Source organism: Microtus pennsylvanicus, chromosome 2 (genome assembly GCF_037038515.1).
Source record: "Microtus pennsylvanicus isolate mMicPen1 chromosome 2, mMicPen1.hap1, whole genome shotgun sequence".
Lineage (NCBI taxonomy): Eukaryota > Metazoa > Chordata > Mammalia > Rodentia > Cricetidae > Microtus > Microtus pennsylvanicus.
The window spans coordinates 62,486,267-62,499,782 of record NC_134580.1 but is presented as its reverse complement, the minus strand read 5'-3'; the positions used below and the strand labels follow the sequence as shown (position 1 = coordinate 62,499,782).

Below are 13,516 nucleotides of genomic sequence, written 5' to 3'. Positions count from 1 at the left end.
GTGCTTAAGACAATGCTGCATTTTATGCCAACCATCTCGAGCAGTCCGCTGATGTTGGTAGAGCCTGTGACGTGGTAGGCACTGGACTGGAGACTAAGTGTTCAGAGAACATCTAAGTTTTACAATCCGTTCTCCAAATAAGTAGCGTATGTGATCAAGATTGCTTCAGCTGCTCTAAAAATAGGCAATGCTGTTATTATTTTTGCTCTTTATCTGAACTCATCTCACAACGTGTATTTTTAAATGTCACCGTTGATTGTCTATTAATCACAGTATAACAATTCATTGTTGAGTACATGGTCCCTGATGTTAAGCCGAGCACCTATTAAACTCCACTTTGTTGGCTGAGAATAGCATGTAATAAAGACTTGTGGGTCTTAGACAATCTTCCTAGGGAAAGAAAGAGATAGATGATAGACAGACAGATGGATGAATGGATGATAAATAGATGGATGATAGATGGATGATAGATAGATAGATAGATAGATAGATAGATAGATAGATAGATAGATAGATAGATAGATAGATAGATAGATAGATTAGATAGATGATGGATGGACAGATGGATGGATGGACGGATGGACGGATGGACAGATGGACGGACAGAAGGGTGGGTGGAGGGAGGGAACGATAGATGGGGATGAAGAAGTGGAGACAGAAAAGGAAGGCAGACAGACACTCACCCCTTCACTAAGATGAAAGCAGGCTTTACTTCATGGTACTTGATCTCTACTACAAGCCGGAGCTGCTCTCAGCCCCCCCCCCCCAGACACTTTCCTCACGTCTCCTGCCGTCTCTCACACGCTACAAGGCCACCACCAAAGCATGTGAGGCTCCATTTGTCTGCAAGATCCAGAGATCTAACTGTCTGGCCATATTTTTCTGTTATCCGTGTGTTTTCATTTATCTCACAGTATATAATTTGACTGTTAGCAAGGTTATGCCGATCTGGTGTCATTCCCACTTTAGACAATAGTTGAAAGATGGCTGGGTGCGTGTGTCCCGAACCCTGTTGGCTAAGCCCCAGAAGAGGCTGGCCTCACGGAATTTCTGGGGTGGTGAGACTGCGCCGTCACTGCCACACAGTAGCCACCAGCCACGTAGGGGACGCTCTAGGAAATGAGATTAATGTCCCGGAAGACTGAATTTTAGTTTCATTTAAATCTTGATTAATCACCGCATACAGCCAGGCATGATATGAACATTAGTGCAGACAGAGCATTTACCCTAGGACGCGCCATCGACCCTGGAAGAAGGGCAGGACAAGGCGTTCACCGAGTTTACTCCCCACAGAAATCCTCGCTGGCGAGCACTATTGCTCTGTCTTTCTGCCGAGGAAACTGAGACACCACCACTAACATGCGTGAAATTCAGATTCTACCCCAGTACTATACTGTTCCCACAGCACTTACCATTCTTCCTCCTCTCCTCTCCCCTCTACTCCCCTCCCTTCATCTATCTCTCCTTTTTTCCCTCCTCTTTTCTTCCCTGCCTTACCCTCCCTCCCCCTCTCTACCTTCTCCTCTCTCCTACCCTCCCCTTCATCTCTCCTCTCTGTCCTTCCTCTCCTTCTTCCCTCCCTTACCCTCCCCTCCCCTCTCCTCTCTGTCCCTCCTCTTCTTCCCTCCCCTACCCTCACCTCCCCTACCTCTTGTCTCTTCTCCCCTCCCCTCCCTTCTCTTCTCTCCTACCCTCCCCTCCCCTCCCCTCATCTCTCCTCTCCTTCCCTCCTCTCTTCTTCCCTTCGTTACCCTCCCTTACCCTCCCTTCTCCTCTCTCCTCCCCTCATCTCTCCTTTCTTTCCCTCCTCTCTTCTTCCTTCCCTTACCCTCCCCTCCCCTTCTTTCTCCTCTCCCCTACTCTTCCCCTCATCTCTCCTTTCTTTCCCTCCTCTCTTCTTCCTTCCCTTACCCTCCCCTCCCCTTCTTTCTCCTCTCCCCTACTCTTCCCCTCATCTCTCCTTTCTTTCCCTCCTCTCTTCTTCCTTCCCTTACCCTCCACTCCCCTTCTTTCTCCTCTCCCCTACTCTTCCCCTCATCTCTCCTTTCTTTCCCTCCTCTCTTCTTCCTTCCCTTACCCTCCACTCCCCTTCTTTCTCCTCTCCCCTACTCTTCCCCTCATCTCTCCTTTCTTTCCCTCCTTGCATGTCACCACCCCCCTCCACACTCTTCTGGTTTCAATAGATGTGAAAACACACTGTTTCTAAGAGACTTAAGAATAAATTGTCTTTCAATTATCATTTTAAAAAATCTCTACTTAGTGCCCAACTTGGCCTCTGAAGAAAGGAATAATCTTCAGCAGAGAATAACTACAGCTCTAAAAACATGTCTCTATGATTTAAACAAGAGCTTTGGGTTCAAGGGGTGAGCCGGAATTCGATTATATTTATGGTTTGAAGACTGCCCACTCGAGGACAAGATACTATTTTTACATTTACTTAAGATTTATTCCTGCCCGGCTCTGAGAAGATTTGAGCAGCTTATAGATTAGAATTCATAAAACATCCAAGGACCATAATGAGCAGAGATCCCTCAGGGAGGAAAGCAGAAGGAACGAAGCTTTTAAGTTTTGAGACAGAACACGGACCAAAGATTCCCAGCTAAGGAAAAAATATAGTAATAATTTGTTAGTTAATTAATAACAGCATCAGGCTTTTGGCTATGCAGAGAATCTGTTGTTTATTTCTTGACAAAGTAATCAAACTGGGGGCTGTGGAGATGGATGCGTGGATCAGAAGTAGATCAACTGCACAAGGACCTGAGTTCAGATCCCAGTTATATAAAGAGCTGGATGCGGTCCTATCGTGCAAGCCCCACACAGAGACGTGAGGATTGCTGGCTAGCTGGACACCAGCCCGCCCAGAAAAATATAATCTCAGTACCTCAATTACCTCAAGGGTTCAAGGCACAGAGTGACAGGGGAACGCCCAGTCCTCCTCTCTGGCCTTCACAAAAACAGATGCACTCATATACATATATGCCAAATAAATAAAATTAATAAAACTAACATTAAGGTTTCACCAAAGGTATCAAATATGCAATTCTTGTTTCTCTCTTCCTCCATAAAGGCACACGACTCAGAAAAACAGCCATTGTTTCCTGAGAGAAACTGCACCACCCTCTGTTCAGAGTCCCCTCGGCCCTCAGTCCCCTGCGCTGCTCTGTCAGGATCCTCTGAGCAGCAGCTCTCATGTCTATGGCTGCTGCTGGCCACTTAGAAACCCTTTCCATTTACAGGGCAGGAGAAAAGGAAAGGAGCCCAGGGCCACTGGGCTGGGTGACAGAGCTTCTTCACGCCACAGCGGGAGATTTTATTAATTAGTGTTTATTGCCACCTGCTTACAAGTGAACAAAATCTGTGTGTGGGGGTGTGTGTGTACATGGTATACAAACACAGTGCATGTAAATATATGTGTGTGTATATATACATATGGGGGTGTGTATGATGTATGTGGGGGTATGCATGGTGCATGTGTATGGTATGTATATACAGTTTATGTATGGCATGTTTATGTGTGGTGCATGTTTGTATAGGATATGTGTATGTGGCGTATGCATGGTATATGTATGTTTAGGCTATATATATAGTGTGTGTGCATGGTCTATATGTATATATAAGGTGTGTGTGGTATGTATCTGTTTATGTATGGTATATGTGGTGGAGTATATAGGATGTATGTATTATGATGCATGTGTATACTGTGTGGGCATGATACATGTGTGTGTAGAGTGTGTGTATGGTCCATGTTCATATAAGGCATGTATGTGTGTACAGGGTGTGTGTCATAGGTCTCACTAAGTGCTTGAATTTATTTGTAGGTTTTGTTTCTACTTATGTGGAGAACAAAAATAATTACAAAATATATATGCACACATGTACATACATGTGCAACATACACATGCAACTACATGTATGTACATGTACACATACTCAAGCACGCATGTGTGCACACACATGTACATATGCATACATTCTTTCTCCCCGAAGCAGTAGCTACAGCAAGGCCTCTGAGGAGAGAGACTTGTCTTCACTAGGTCATTTGTCAAGAGATAAAAGACTTCACTCTTCAAGACACTGCAGCCTCATTATAAGTTTTCTTTTCTTTGACATTTATTTATCTATTTTGTTAATTTGTATGTGTGTAATGGGGAGGCATGTGTCCCACAGTATGCTTGTGGAGGTCAGAGGACCACTCGTGAGAGTCAGTTCTTCCGTGACGTGGGGCCACTGGGACCAAGCTTAGGTCAGCGGGCCTAGTGGCAAGTGCCTATAGCTGCTGAGCCGTCTTTTGGGATCAATGTCTTTATGTCAAGCCTTGAGCTGTGGCAATGGCAGAGTTAAGGGAGTACACGTACCTTTAACAGCCTTAACTGCCTTCTAATCTCACTGGAAGGGATGTGACTCTAACCTGCGGGCAGTCTCTGTGTAAAGCACTTTATAAACCTGATTCAGCCCTCAAATCCAACAATAATGATACATCTAAGTCCCCATTTTATAATGAAAATCATTTAGGATGCCACAGCCGGTAGGCATTGCAGCTAGAAACAGAACTAAAACTGTCTTCCCCAATCTCACAGTCAAAGAAACTCCACTGAAGCCAAGTATGGGGCAGGCATCTGCAACCCCAGCACTTGGGAGGTGGGAACAGGGGTTTAAGGTCATCCTTGGCTACAGAGAGTTCAAGGCCAGCTTGGACTACATGAGAGTCTGTCTCAAACATAAGAAAATCAGAGCCATTAGACTGCAGTCTCTAGAGGGTGGAGCCCCATCTATTTGGACACCTGTATCCTCGGGGCCTGGCACACAGTGGTTGGTACTTGGCAGACCTTGGCTGGCTGACTGTGTGTTCCTTACACGCCCACCACCCTCGTTCTGGCTTCATTACATGTATTCTTTAGTCTGGAAAGGAATAGAAATCCTAAGAGCTTCTCACCATTGCCTCACCCTCTGTCTCCAAGCCCTGCAGCCCAGTGTTCTCTCTGGATGGTCTGTCCCATGCATGTGTCCATCCCATTGGCGCTCATTTCAGCAGAGCTGAGAGATGGAAATGGACCTTCCAAGTATGCCCGTCACCTGGTTACATGAGCATGGTGTCCTGCCCTTTTAATCAGTGTTGGGGTTTCTAAACTAATGAGTATTAATAAGGCCAATCAGATCAAGGCTAACATCTCTGCCTTTTTCTAAAACAATCACAATCTTATTTTTAGAGCAATTTTGTGTTGACCAAAAACTTGGGTAGAAACTAGAGTGTGTCCCACCCCTGAGGCCACGATGTCCTCCCCACAGTGTGTGTCAGTGTGCCACATGTTATAAGAGATGAGTGGTTTACTTGAGACCTCACGGCATATATTCTATACGCTCTGGTGATTGAATCGTGGCCTGTATCTATCACTGCAATGTCGTGCAGAACGGCTTCCTGCCCTATCATCCCCTGTGCTCCCCTCATTCACGTCTCCTGCCCTCATCTTTTTCTTCTTTGTATAGTTTGGCCTTTTTCTAGAGTCCTATGAAGGACATCATATAGCATACAGTTTCTTCTAATTAACTTATTTCACTTAGTAACATGCATGTAAGCTTCTTCGCTGTCCTTCCCTGCCTAGATAGCTCGTGTTTTCCACTGAATAGCATTTTCTTGTTTGTACATTGGAAGGGGTTGGGAGTTTGCTCAATGGTAGAGCCCTTGCCTAGCAAGCACAAGACCCTCAGGTCCTCAGCTCTGGGTGGGAATAAAGGGCGGGGGCAAAATTAAAGGAAGGGGCTAGAGAGATAGCTCAGCAGTTAAGAGAGCTTGCTGCTCTTCCAAAGGACCTGAGTTCAGTTCCCAGTTCCACACAGCAGCTCACAAACCACTGATAAGTCCAGTTCCAGGGGTCTAGTGCCCTCCTCTGGCCTCCCGAAGCACTGAATGCACGCATGGGCACACTCTTGCCTGCACCCACAACACACACACCATACGCACAATGCGCACACACAAGCTACACACTACACATACCACACACACACCATACACACATGCCACACATACACACACACATACCACACACATAGCATATACACACTACACCACATGTACATTAATAATAAATCCTTTTTTAAGTAGTGTGCTTAATTTTGCAAGAAACAAATTCTGTTCATCCAAAGTGACTGCACTATTTTCATTCCCAATGGAATAAAGAGTCATTCCTGTGGCTCCACGGGCACCAAAAGCACTGGCTAGCATTTGTGATATCAGGGTTTGGGGTTTTAGGTGTATAGTAATTTCCAGAAAATTATACTGGCCATCCTTTCCTTGTTTATGCACTGACTTTGTATCTTCTTTAGCAAGGTGTCTATTCAGATATTTTTAAGTTAAATTATTTCTTATTATTGAGTTCCAATAGTTCTTTGCTATAAGATTTTGAATATGGTCTTTGATCAGATATATTTTTTCAAATATTTCTTTAAGTTTATGGTTTTCCATCGCATGCGCGCATGAGAGAGGTGTGCAATGTGTGTGCATTTGTATGTGGGTGCACATGTGCCCAGCTGTGTTAGAGGTCAAAAGACAGCTGTGGGCAGCAGCCCTTGCCTTCTTCTTCACAGCAGAGTGAGTGCCTCTTTGTTGCTGCTCCCCAAGCTTCCAGGCACTTTCCTGATTCATCTCCCACCTCTCTGCAGGAACACCAGAGTTAAAGAACACACCACCACACCCAGAGTAACATGGCCCAGTGCTTGCATGGCAAACCCTTCACCTTCTGAGTCACCTCTCTAGCCCTAGCTGTCTTACTCAAACCATTTTGAAAGCAACTATCTGTCCATAGCAAACCAAGTATCTCTCTTGGTGCTTTGTTTTGTTTGCTTGTTTTTTCAAGGCAGGGCTTCTTTGTGTGGCCCTGGCTAGCCTATTTCCTATGTAGACCAGGCTGGCCTCGAACTCAAAGATCTGCCTGCCTCTGCCTCCTGAGTGCTGGGATTAAAAATGTGTGCCACCAGAGCCTGGCCTGTTTGGGTGTTTTTAACAAACAGAGCTAACATTCTATGACTTAATAGCAAGGTGAGAAGCTGAGCGCTGACAAAATTACCTACTTATCACTCAAGGATTTGATTTATCCTATGCATTAAATAATATTGCTTCTAATAGGTTGTAGGGCCACTTGGGAGACAAAAAATGGTGGCTCCATTCCTAGGTTCTCATATTATTAAAAATAAGACCATAGTAAAGGAATATATAGAGACACATGTTTTATATAGTAAGTATTTTCTATGCAGTATATATTATTTACATTTATATATAGCTTGTATAAAGTATATAGACAAACTCAACTATGTGCAAATAGCAACTTTGGCATAATCACCAAACATTGCAATGGATCTGGATAACCTCAGTTGTAAGTAGTATTGAGAAGCTGAACATGAGGCTCAGGCCGACCTCTGGCAGGCCATCCCTTAAATGCCTTCCCCCCCCCGCCCCGCCCCGCCACTCTGTCTTGCCCTGTGCCTCACTGGCTCTGTGACATGGGTGTGGTGTGCTCTCTCTCCTCCTTACAAGCCTACAAAGCGACTTCTGTGCACAACTCTCTGACAACAGTGTGACCACTGACTGTCCCGTGCTCCTGAGCTTGAACTCGACCTTTGAGCTAGCAGTCTCATTGAGCAGCACTGAACCCCAAAAGTGCAAGAGAGGAAAGACAACAAGAATAAATAATACAGGGAACTTGACAAGCCTTGAGCCGTCCCTGTCAATCCAGCAATCAGAACACAGAAGTCGAAATTGTGCCATTCAGAATCCACACCGGCAAACTGTCCTGTTGTTTCTACGTTTTTTAAAAAAACGCACATCTTCTAGAAAGCACCTTTTCTGTAAGGAGATCACTCCACACAACAAAGGGCGGAATCAAAGAAGACATCTCAGTAACACCTGAAATAAAGCAGGGTTCCAATGTGGGAAGAAACATTTCAAGATGGCAGCTGCCTCAAGAACCTGTACCCTCCAGATGCCCTACCTACATGGAAGAGGACGTCGTGTTCCTCTGCTTTTTGTTCCTGTCAACAGCAAAGTAAACAGGATGAATCTCTCAGAAGCACTCGGTAGACTTCTACACAGACTGTGGGTTTTTTTAAAAGCATTTCACGGTGGCAGTTTAGGATAATTTTCTGAAGGAAATAATACATTTTTCTGACATTTTTAGAGTGTGCACCTCAGATCTTAGTAATTACAGCGATGAATCCCATTGGGGGGTTGAGATAGCTGCCTGAGGATATCAGAAAATGAAAGGCAAAGTCCCTCCCACTGGGTTGTGTTCTTTTTATCTAATGCATTTGGGCCTAAAGAAAATTATGAGCTCCATTCCCTGATTGCCTCCTGCTGCCTCTACCCCAGACCCACGCACCGTCACGACCTTCTGCTAACAGCTCTGGCAGACATGGCTCTGCTCTCACAGGCTGCGCTGCCCTCTGGGTCCGTCACTCACATCTTCTCAGACTATACATAGAACTTGAAGCCGTTAAACCCACGTCTAGTCCAGGCACTCAGTTTGACTCAGAGGCGCTGTCTCTTTCCTTGCCTGCTACCAGGCTCTCAAGTGGACTCAGCCAAATGCCTGGCTTTTGTCTTGGTCTCCTACACTTGGTGTGGAAGTCAACTCAATAGACTTTCCCTGAAAATTCTGACAGTAAACACTGCAGGCTTTGTAGGCCATAGAGTTTGTCCCAATCAAACACCTGGCACTGCAGGTATAGCTAAAAAAACAGCCATAGAGAAAACAAATATAAACCAATGTGTCAATGTTCTAAAAAAAAGTCCTGGCCACGGAAATTTGAATTTCTTTTTTTTTACTGCAGCACTTTTATTTTTCTTTACACAATGACATGTTGCTGGGGGCTAATGTTCTCACTGAACAGTAGAAAACCAAAATTTGTCATTTCTTAAATTGAGTACAAAAAACCTTACATAAATTAAAAGAATGAATACATTTACAGGTGTCAATGCAAACGTTCCCAACTCAAGGCAAGTAACAACCCACGCGGTCAGGAGGGAAAACACCAGAACTGGGTCCTAAGGCTTGGACTTTCCCACCCTGTTAGACCAGCAAGACGGAAGTGGTAACTGGTTCAGGAACCCTTGCCAGCCTCGAGAAATCCTGGAAGTCAGCAGTCAGCTAATACCCTGCACAGATCACTGCACGGTGCTCACACATCCACCAGGCTGGGGATTTCTCGTCCACATCTAGAAGCATTTGCGGTGGACGATGGAGGGGCCCGACTCGTCGTACTCCTGCTTGCTGATCCACATCTTCTGGAAGGTGGACAGGGAGGCCAGGATGGAGCCGCCGATCCAGACAGAGTACTTTCGCTCAGGGGGAGCGATGATCTTGATCTTCATCGTGCTGGGCACTAGGGCTGTGATCTCCTTCTGCATCCTGTCGGCAATGCCTGGGTACATGGTGGTACCACCGGACAACACCGTGTTGGCATACAGGTCCTTGCAGATGTCCACGTCGCACTTCATGATGGAGTTGAAGGTGGTCTTGTGGATGCCACAGGATTCCATGCCCAGGAAGGAAGGCTGGAAGAGAGCCTCTGGACACCGGAACCGCTCATTGCCGATGGTGATCACCTGCCCGTCAGGCAGCTTATAGCTCTTCTCCAAGGAAGAGGATGATGCAGCAGTGGCCATTTCCTGCTCAAAATCCAGGGCAACATAGCACAGCTTCTCAATGTCATGCACGATTTTCCGCTCAGCCGTGGTGGTGAAGCTGTAGCCCCGCTCAGTCAGGATCTTCATGAGGTAGTCTGTCAGGTCCCGGCCAGCCAGGGCCAGACACAAGATGGTGTGGGGAAGGGCGTAGCCCTCGTAGATGGGCACTGTGTGTGTGACCCCGTCACCAGAGTCCATGACAATGCCAGTGGTGCGCCCAGATGCATACAGGGACAGCACCTCCTGAATGGCCACGTACATGGCTGAGGTGTTGAAGGTTTCAAACATTATCTGCGTCATCTTCTCTCTGTTCGCTTTGGGGTTCAGGGGGGCCTCAGTCAGAAGCACCGAGTGCTCCTCAGGGTCCACACGCAGCTTGTTGTAGAAGGTGTGATGCCAGATCTTCTCCATGTCGTCCCAGTTGGTGACGATGCCGTGCTCTATGGGGTACTTCAGGGTCAGGATTCCTCTCTTGCTCTGGGCCTCGTCACCCACGTACAAGTCCTTCTGGCCCATACCCACCATGACACTCTGGTGTCGGGAGCGCCCGACGATGGATGGGAACACGGCCCTGGGGGCGTCGTCGCCAGCAAAGCCAGCTTTGCACATGCCGGAGCCATTGTCAATGACGAGCGCTGCGATTTCTTCTTCCATGGCGATTAGCGAATGCCGGGGAGACAGAGCAGCTGGAAGACACGCGCAAACCAGCGGCGGAGTGTGAGCCGGAAATTTGAATTTCGTCTCACTTTTATGTGCCATGTCTTTCTTTGGATTTTTTTTCCTAGCCACTAAAGATATGTTCATAAGGGGTTAGAGAGGTGGTTAAGCAGTTAAGAGCACTTCTTGCTCATACACAGGACCCAAATTAGTTCCCAGCACCCACATAGAAACCAACAACCGTCTCTAACTCCAGTTCCAAGGGATCTGACTCCCTCTTCTGGCCTCCACAGGCACTGCACATACATGATGCATAAACATGCAGTCAAAATGCCTATACAGATAAAAATAAATCTTATATATGTACATTATATATTATAATGTATACATTATACTATTTATGTATCTGTAAAATATTTGTTAAGAGTATCTGTATATGCATAAGCATCCATTCATATTCAGGGGGTTCTGAATTTTTTTTAATTCAATAACCCAAATCAAACACGTTTCCCAAAACTCACATCTTGACAAAATGTAAATATTTCCATGTCATTATTCTTTAAATAATACAATAGAACGATCATTTACATAATATTAGATAGTATAAACAATGTACTGGTAACAAAGTGTCCTGGAGGATAGTGTGTAGGCTCTATGTTGTGGCATTGGATATGGCATCTGTGGGAGACCCTGAACCAATCTCCCTGCACACCAAGAGGCGACAGCATGCATTGTGGTACACATAGTCCTGTCTGTTTCTGTGGAGACTCTTGACTAATTCACACTCCCCCCATAGCCCACCAGATAAACTGGAGAAAGTCTCACGCATCTCTAAGCACCAATGAGGCATACAGCTTTCCCATACGTCTGGTTTGAGGAAGCAGCCTGTCTGTAAACCATCCTGCAATGGTGATGGAAGGGCTGTAGAGCCACACCCACCGCTGCAGAGCAGGCAAGCGATCACTGTATGTGTTGATGAAGACGACACTTAGCTAGATGACTTCTAAACTATCCCTGCTGGTTCAAGAAGATAGGCGCAGAAGTGAAGTATCTGTGGGATGCTTCTAGGGACATGGCACCCACTGTCTGGAAGTCCATGATGGAACACCATGCTAAAACCTAATTGTCTCTTTACCTATCTTGTTATTTCTGGAGAGCCCTTGCGAGAGCACATGAGGAGTAGAGCATCGCTGTGCACAGCTCTGCTGCTGCAGGGCAAAGCCACGGTCTCAGACTCCCACACAGGGACATGGGCTGCTACCCAACACCCAGAGTGCAGAAAAGCCATGGTCTCAGACTCCTACATCAGGGACATGGGTGGCTACCCAACACCCAGAGTGCAGAAAAGCCACGGTCTCAGACTCCCACACAGGGACATAGGCTGCTACCCAACACCCAGAGTGCAGAAAAGCCATGGTCTCAGACTCCTACATCAGGGACATGGGTGGCTACCAAACACCCAGAGCGTAGAATGCTCAGTCTTCTCTTCAGTAGAGGTTCGCAAAAAGAAGAACATGCAACCTTGGGAGGTAACATGGGCTCTTTTAAGATGTCAGGCTGACCGACATTTTTAAAGCTCTAACAACTTTTGTGTACATTCAGTCTAGATAATTCCACTTTTTAAAAACAGTACTCAGATTTGATAGCATAGGAGATGCAGAATTCAGAACTGCACCTGTTTTCTCAAATGTCAACAAAGAATGTGTGCTAAGCTTTTTAGAAAGAACTGGAGGGCCAGAGAGAAGGAAGAGTGCCTGCACACAAGCCTGGAAGAACTGTGAAAAGCAGGGCATGGTCACATACACACATGCGCACACATACACGCATATATGCACATGCAAACACATGCACACACATACACAACTGTGCACACTTACATATATATACACACATGCACACACACACACACAACCAACCCCAACACAGTGGAAAAGAGGGCAGCCAGCAAAGCTCCAGGCTCAGTGAGAGACTCTGTCCCAAAGAAACAAAGAGAAGAGTGTCCCACAGGACACACAGAGTTCTTGCCTGGCCTCTAAGACATGTATCTGCAGGTGCACACAAACAGGGAGAGGGAGGAGGGGAAGGAGAGAGAGAGAGAAAAAACAAGAAGAGAGTGAGAACAATATGAGCTGCCTTTCTTTTCACTTATCTGTTTGCTTGCTATGTGTCTTAGGGCTTCTATTGCTGTGAAGAGACACCATGACCAAAGCAACTCTTACATTTAATTGGGGCTGGCTTACAGTTTCAGAGGTTTAGTCCATCATCATGATGGAGAACATGGCAACATGCAGGCAGACACCGTGCTGGAGAAGGAGCTGTCACATGTTGGTATGCAAGCAACAGGAAGTAGACTAATACACTGGGAGTCTCTTGAGCATATATGAGACCTCTAAGCCCACCTCCACACTGACTCACTGCCTCCAACAAGACCACACCGCCTAAAAGTATCCCTCCCTTTGGGGGGTCATTTTCTTTCAAACAACCACACTATGTCTTTGGGAAATTTGAACTGTAAGCAATAATAAGTCAGAACTCTCAAGCTGCTCCTTGAAATAGACCTTCATCTTCAGGAAACCCCCTGACTTCTTTGCGTGACCACTCTCACAGCTATGGGGGAGATAACGGATGTCTCCCTGTGTACAAAGCTGGGCACACCTACATTTTACATTAAAATGCAGTAACTGTGCTTGTAAAGAACTAATGTGTGGCCAGCCACCCCTGCTCTCCGTGGAGCCGGTCAGTACGCCAAGGAGTCGCTCAGGAAGAACACCCAGGACCATGCCTCTTCCCCTTCTCTTCTCTTCCCCTGCCCTCTTCTCCCCTTTCTTCCCTCCTGCCCCCTCTCCTCTTCTCCATGATTCAGGTTGCCATCTCACCCAGAATCTCTGCGTTTGTCCTGCCCTGGCTCATAAGGCTCTGTGGAGACAGAAGGCTGATGCTGTGTGCCTTTCACATCCAGGCACCAGAAAGAGCTGTCAGGGCTCAGTCAGTGAAAGGAGCATGGCTCCCATGAAGAAGCACTTGGTGTGCTTTCAACGTTAGAGAAGGCAGGACTTACAATGTTGGCTCGCCGTGTGTGAGGACACAAAATCATGGAGGGTAGAACCTGGACTTGAACAGAGTGCCCGAGTCAAGCTCCAGTCAGTACTTTCTCAGTTGCAGGACGTGGAAGCTTCCCTGACC

General features: G+C 46.4%; 2 protein-coding genes across 7 annotated transcripts in view; both read right to left on the bottom strand.

The window, feature by feature from the left end:
- The window catches only part of Ncald (neurocalcin delta), a 346,834-nt gene that overhangs the window by 271,184 nt on the left and 62,134 nt on the right, over positions 1-13,516 (bottom strand). The gene's annotated exons all lie outside the window — the stretch shown is intronic.
- Positions 8,801-10,369, bottom strand: LOC142843582 (actin, cytoplasmic 2-like). Its single transcript, XM_075961169.1, has one exon. It carries the CDS (start codon positions 10,328-10,330, stop codon positions 9,206-9,208), a length of 1,125 nt encoding a protein of 374 aa, XP_075817284.1. The 5' UTR covers positions 10,331-10,369; the 3' UTR covers positions 8,801-9,205.

Bases quoted from the DNA above. Each gene is read 5' to 3' on its own strand.
- LOC142843582 (XM_075961169.1), bottom strand. From the start codon at position 10,330: ATGGAAGAAGAAATCGCAGCGCTCGTCATTGACAATGGCTCCGGCATG.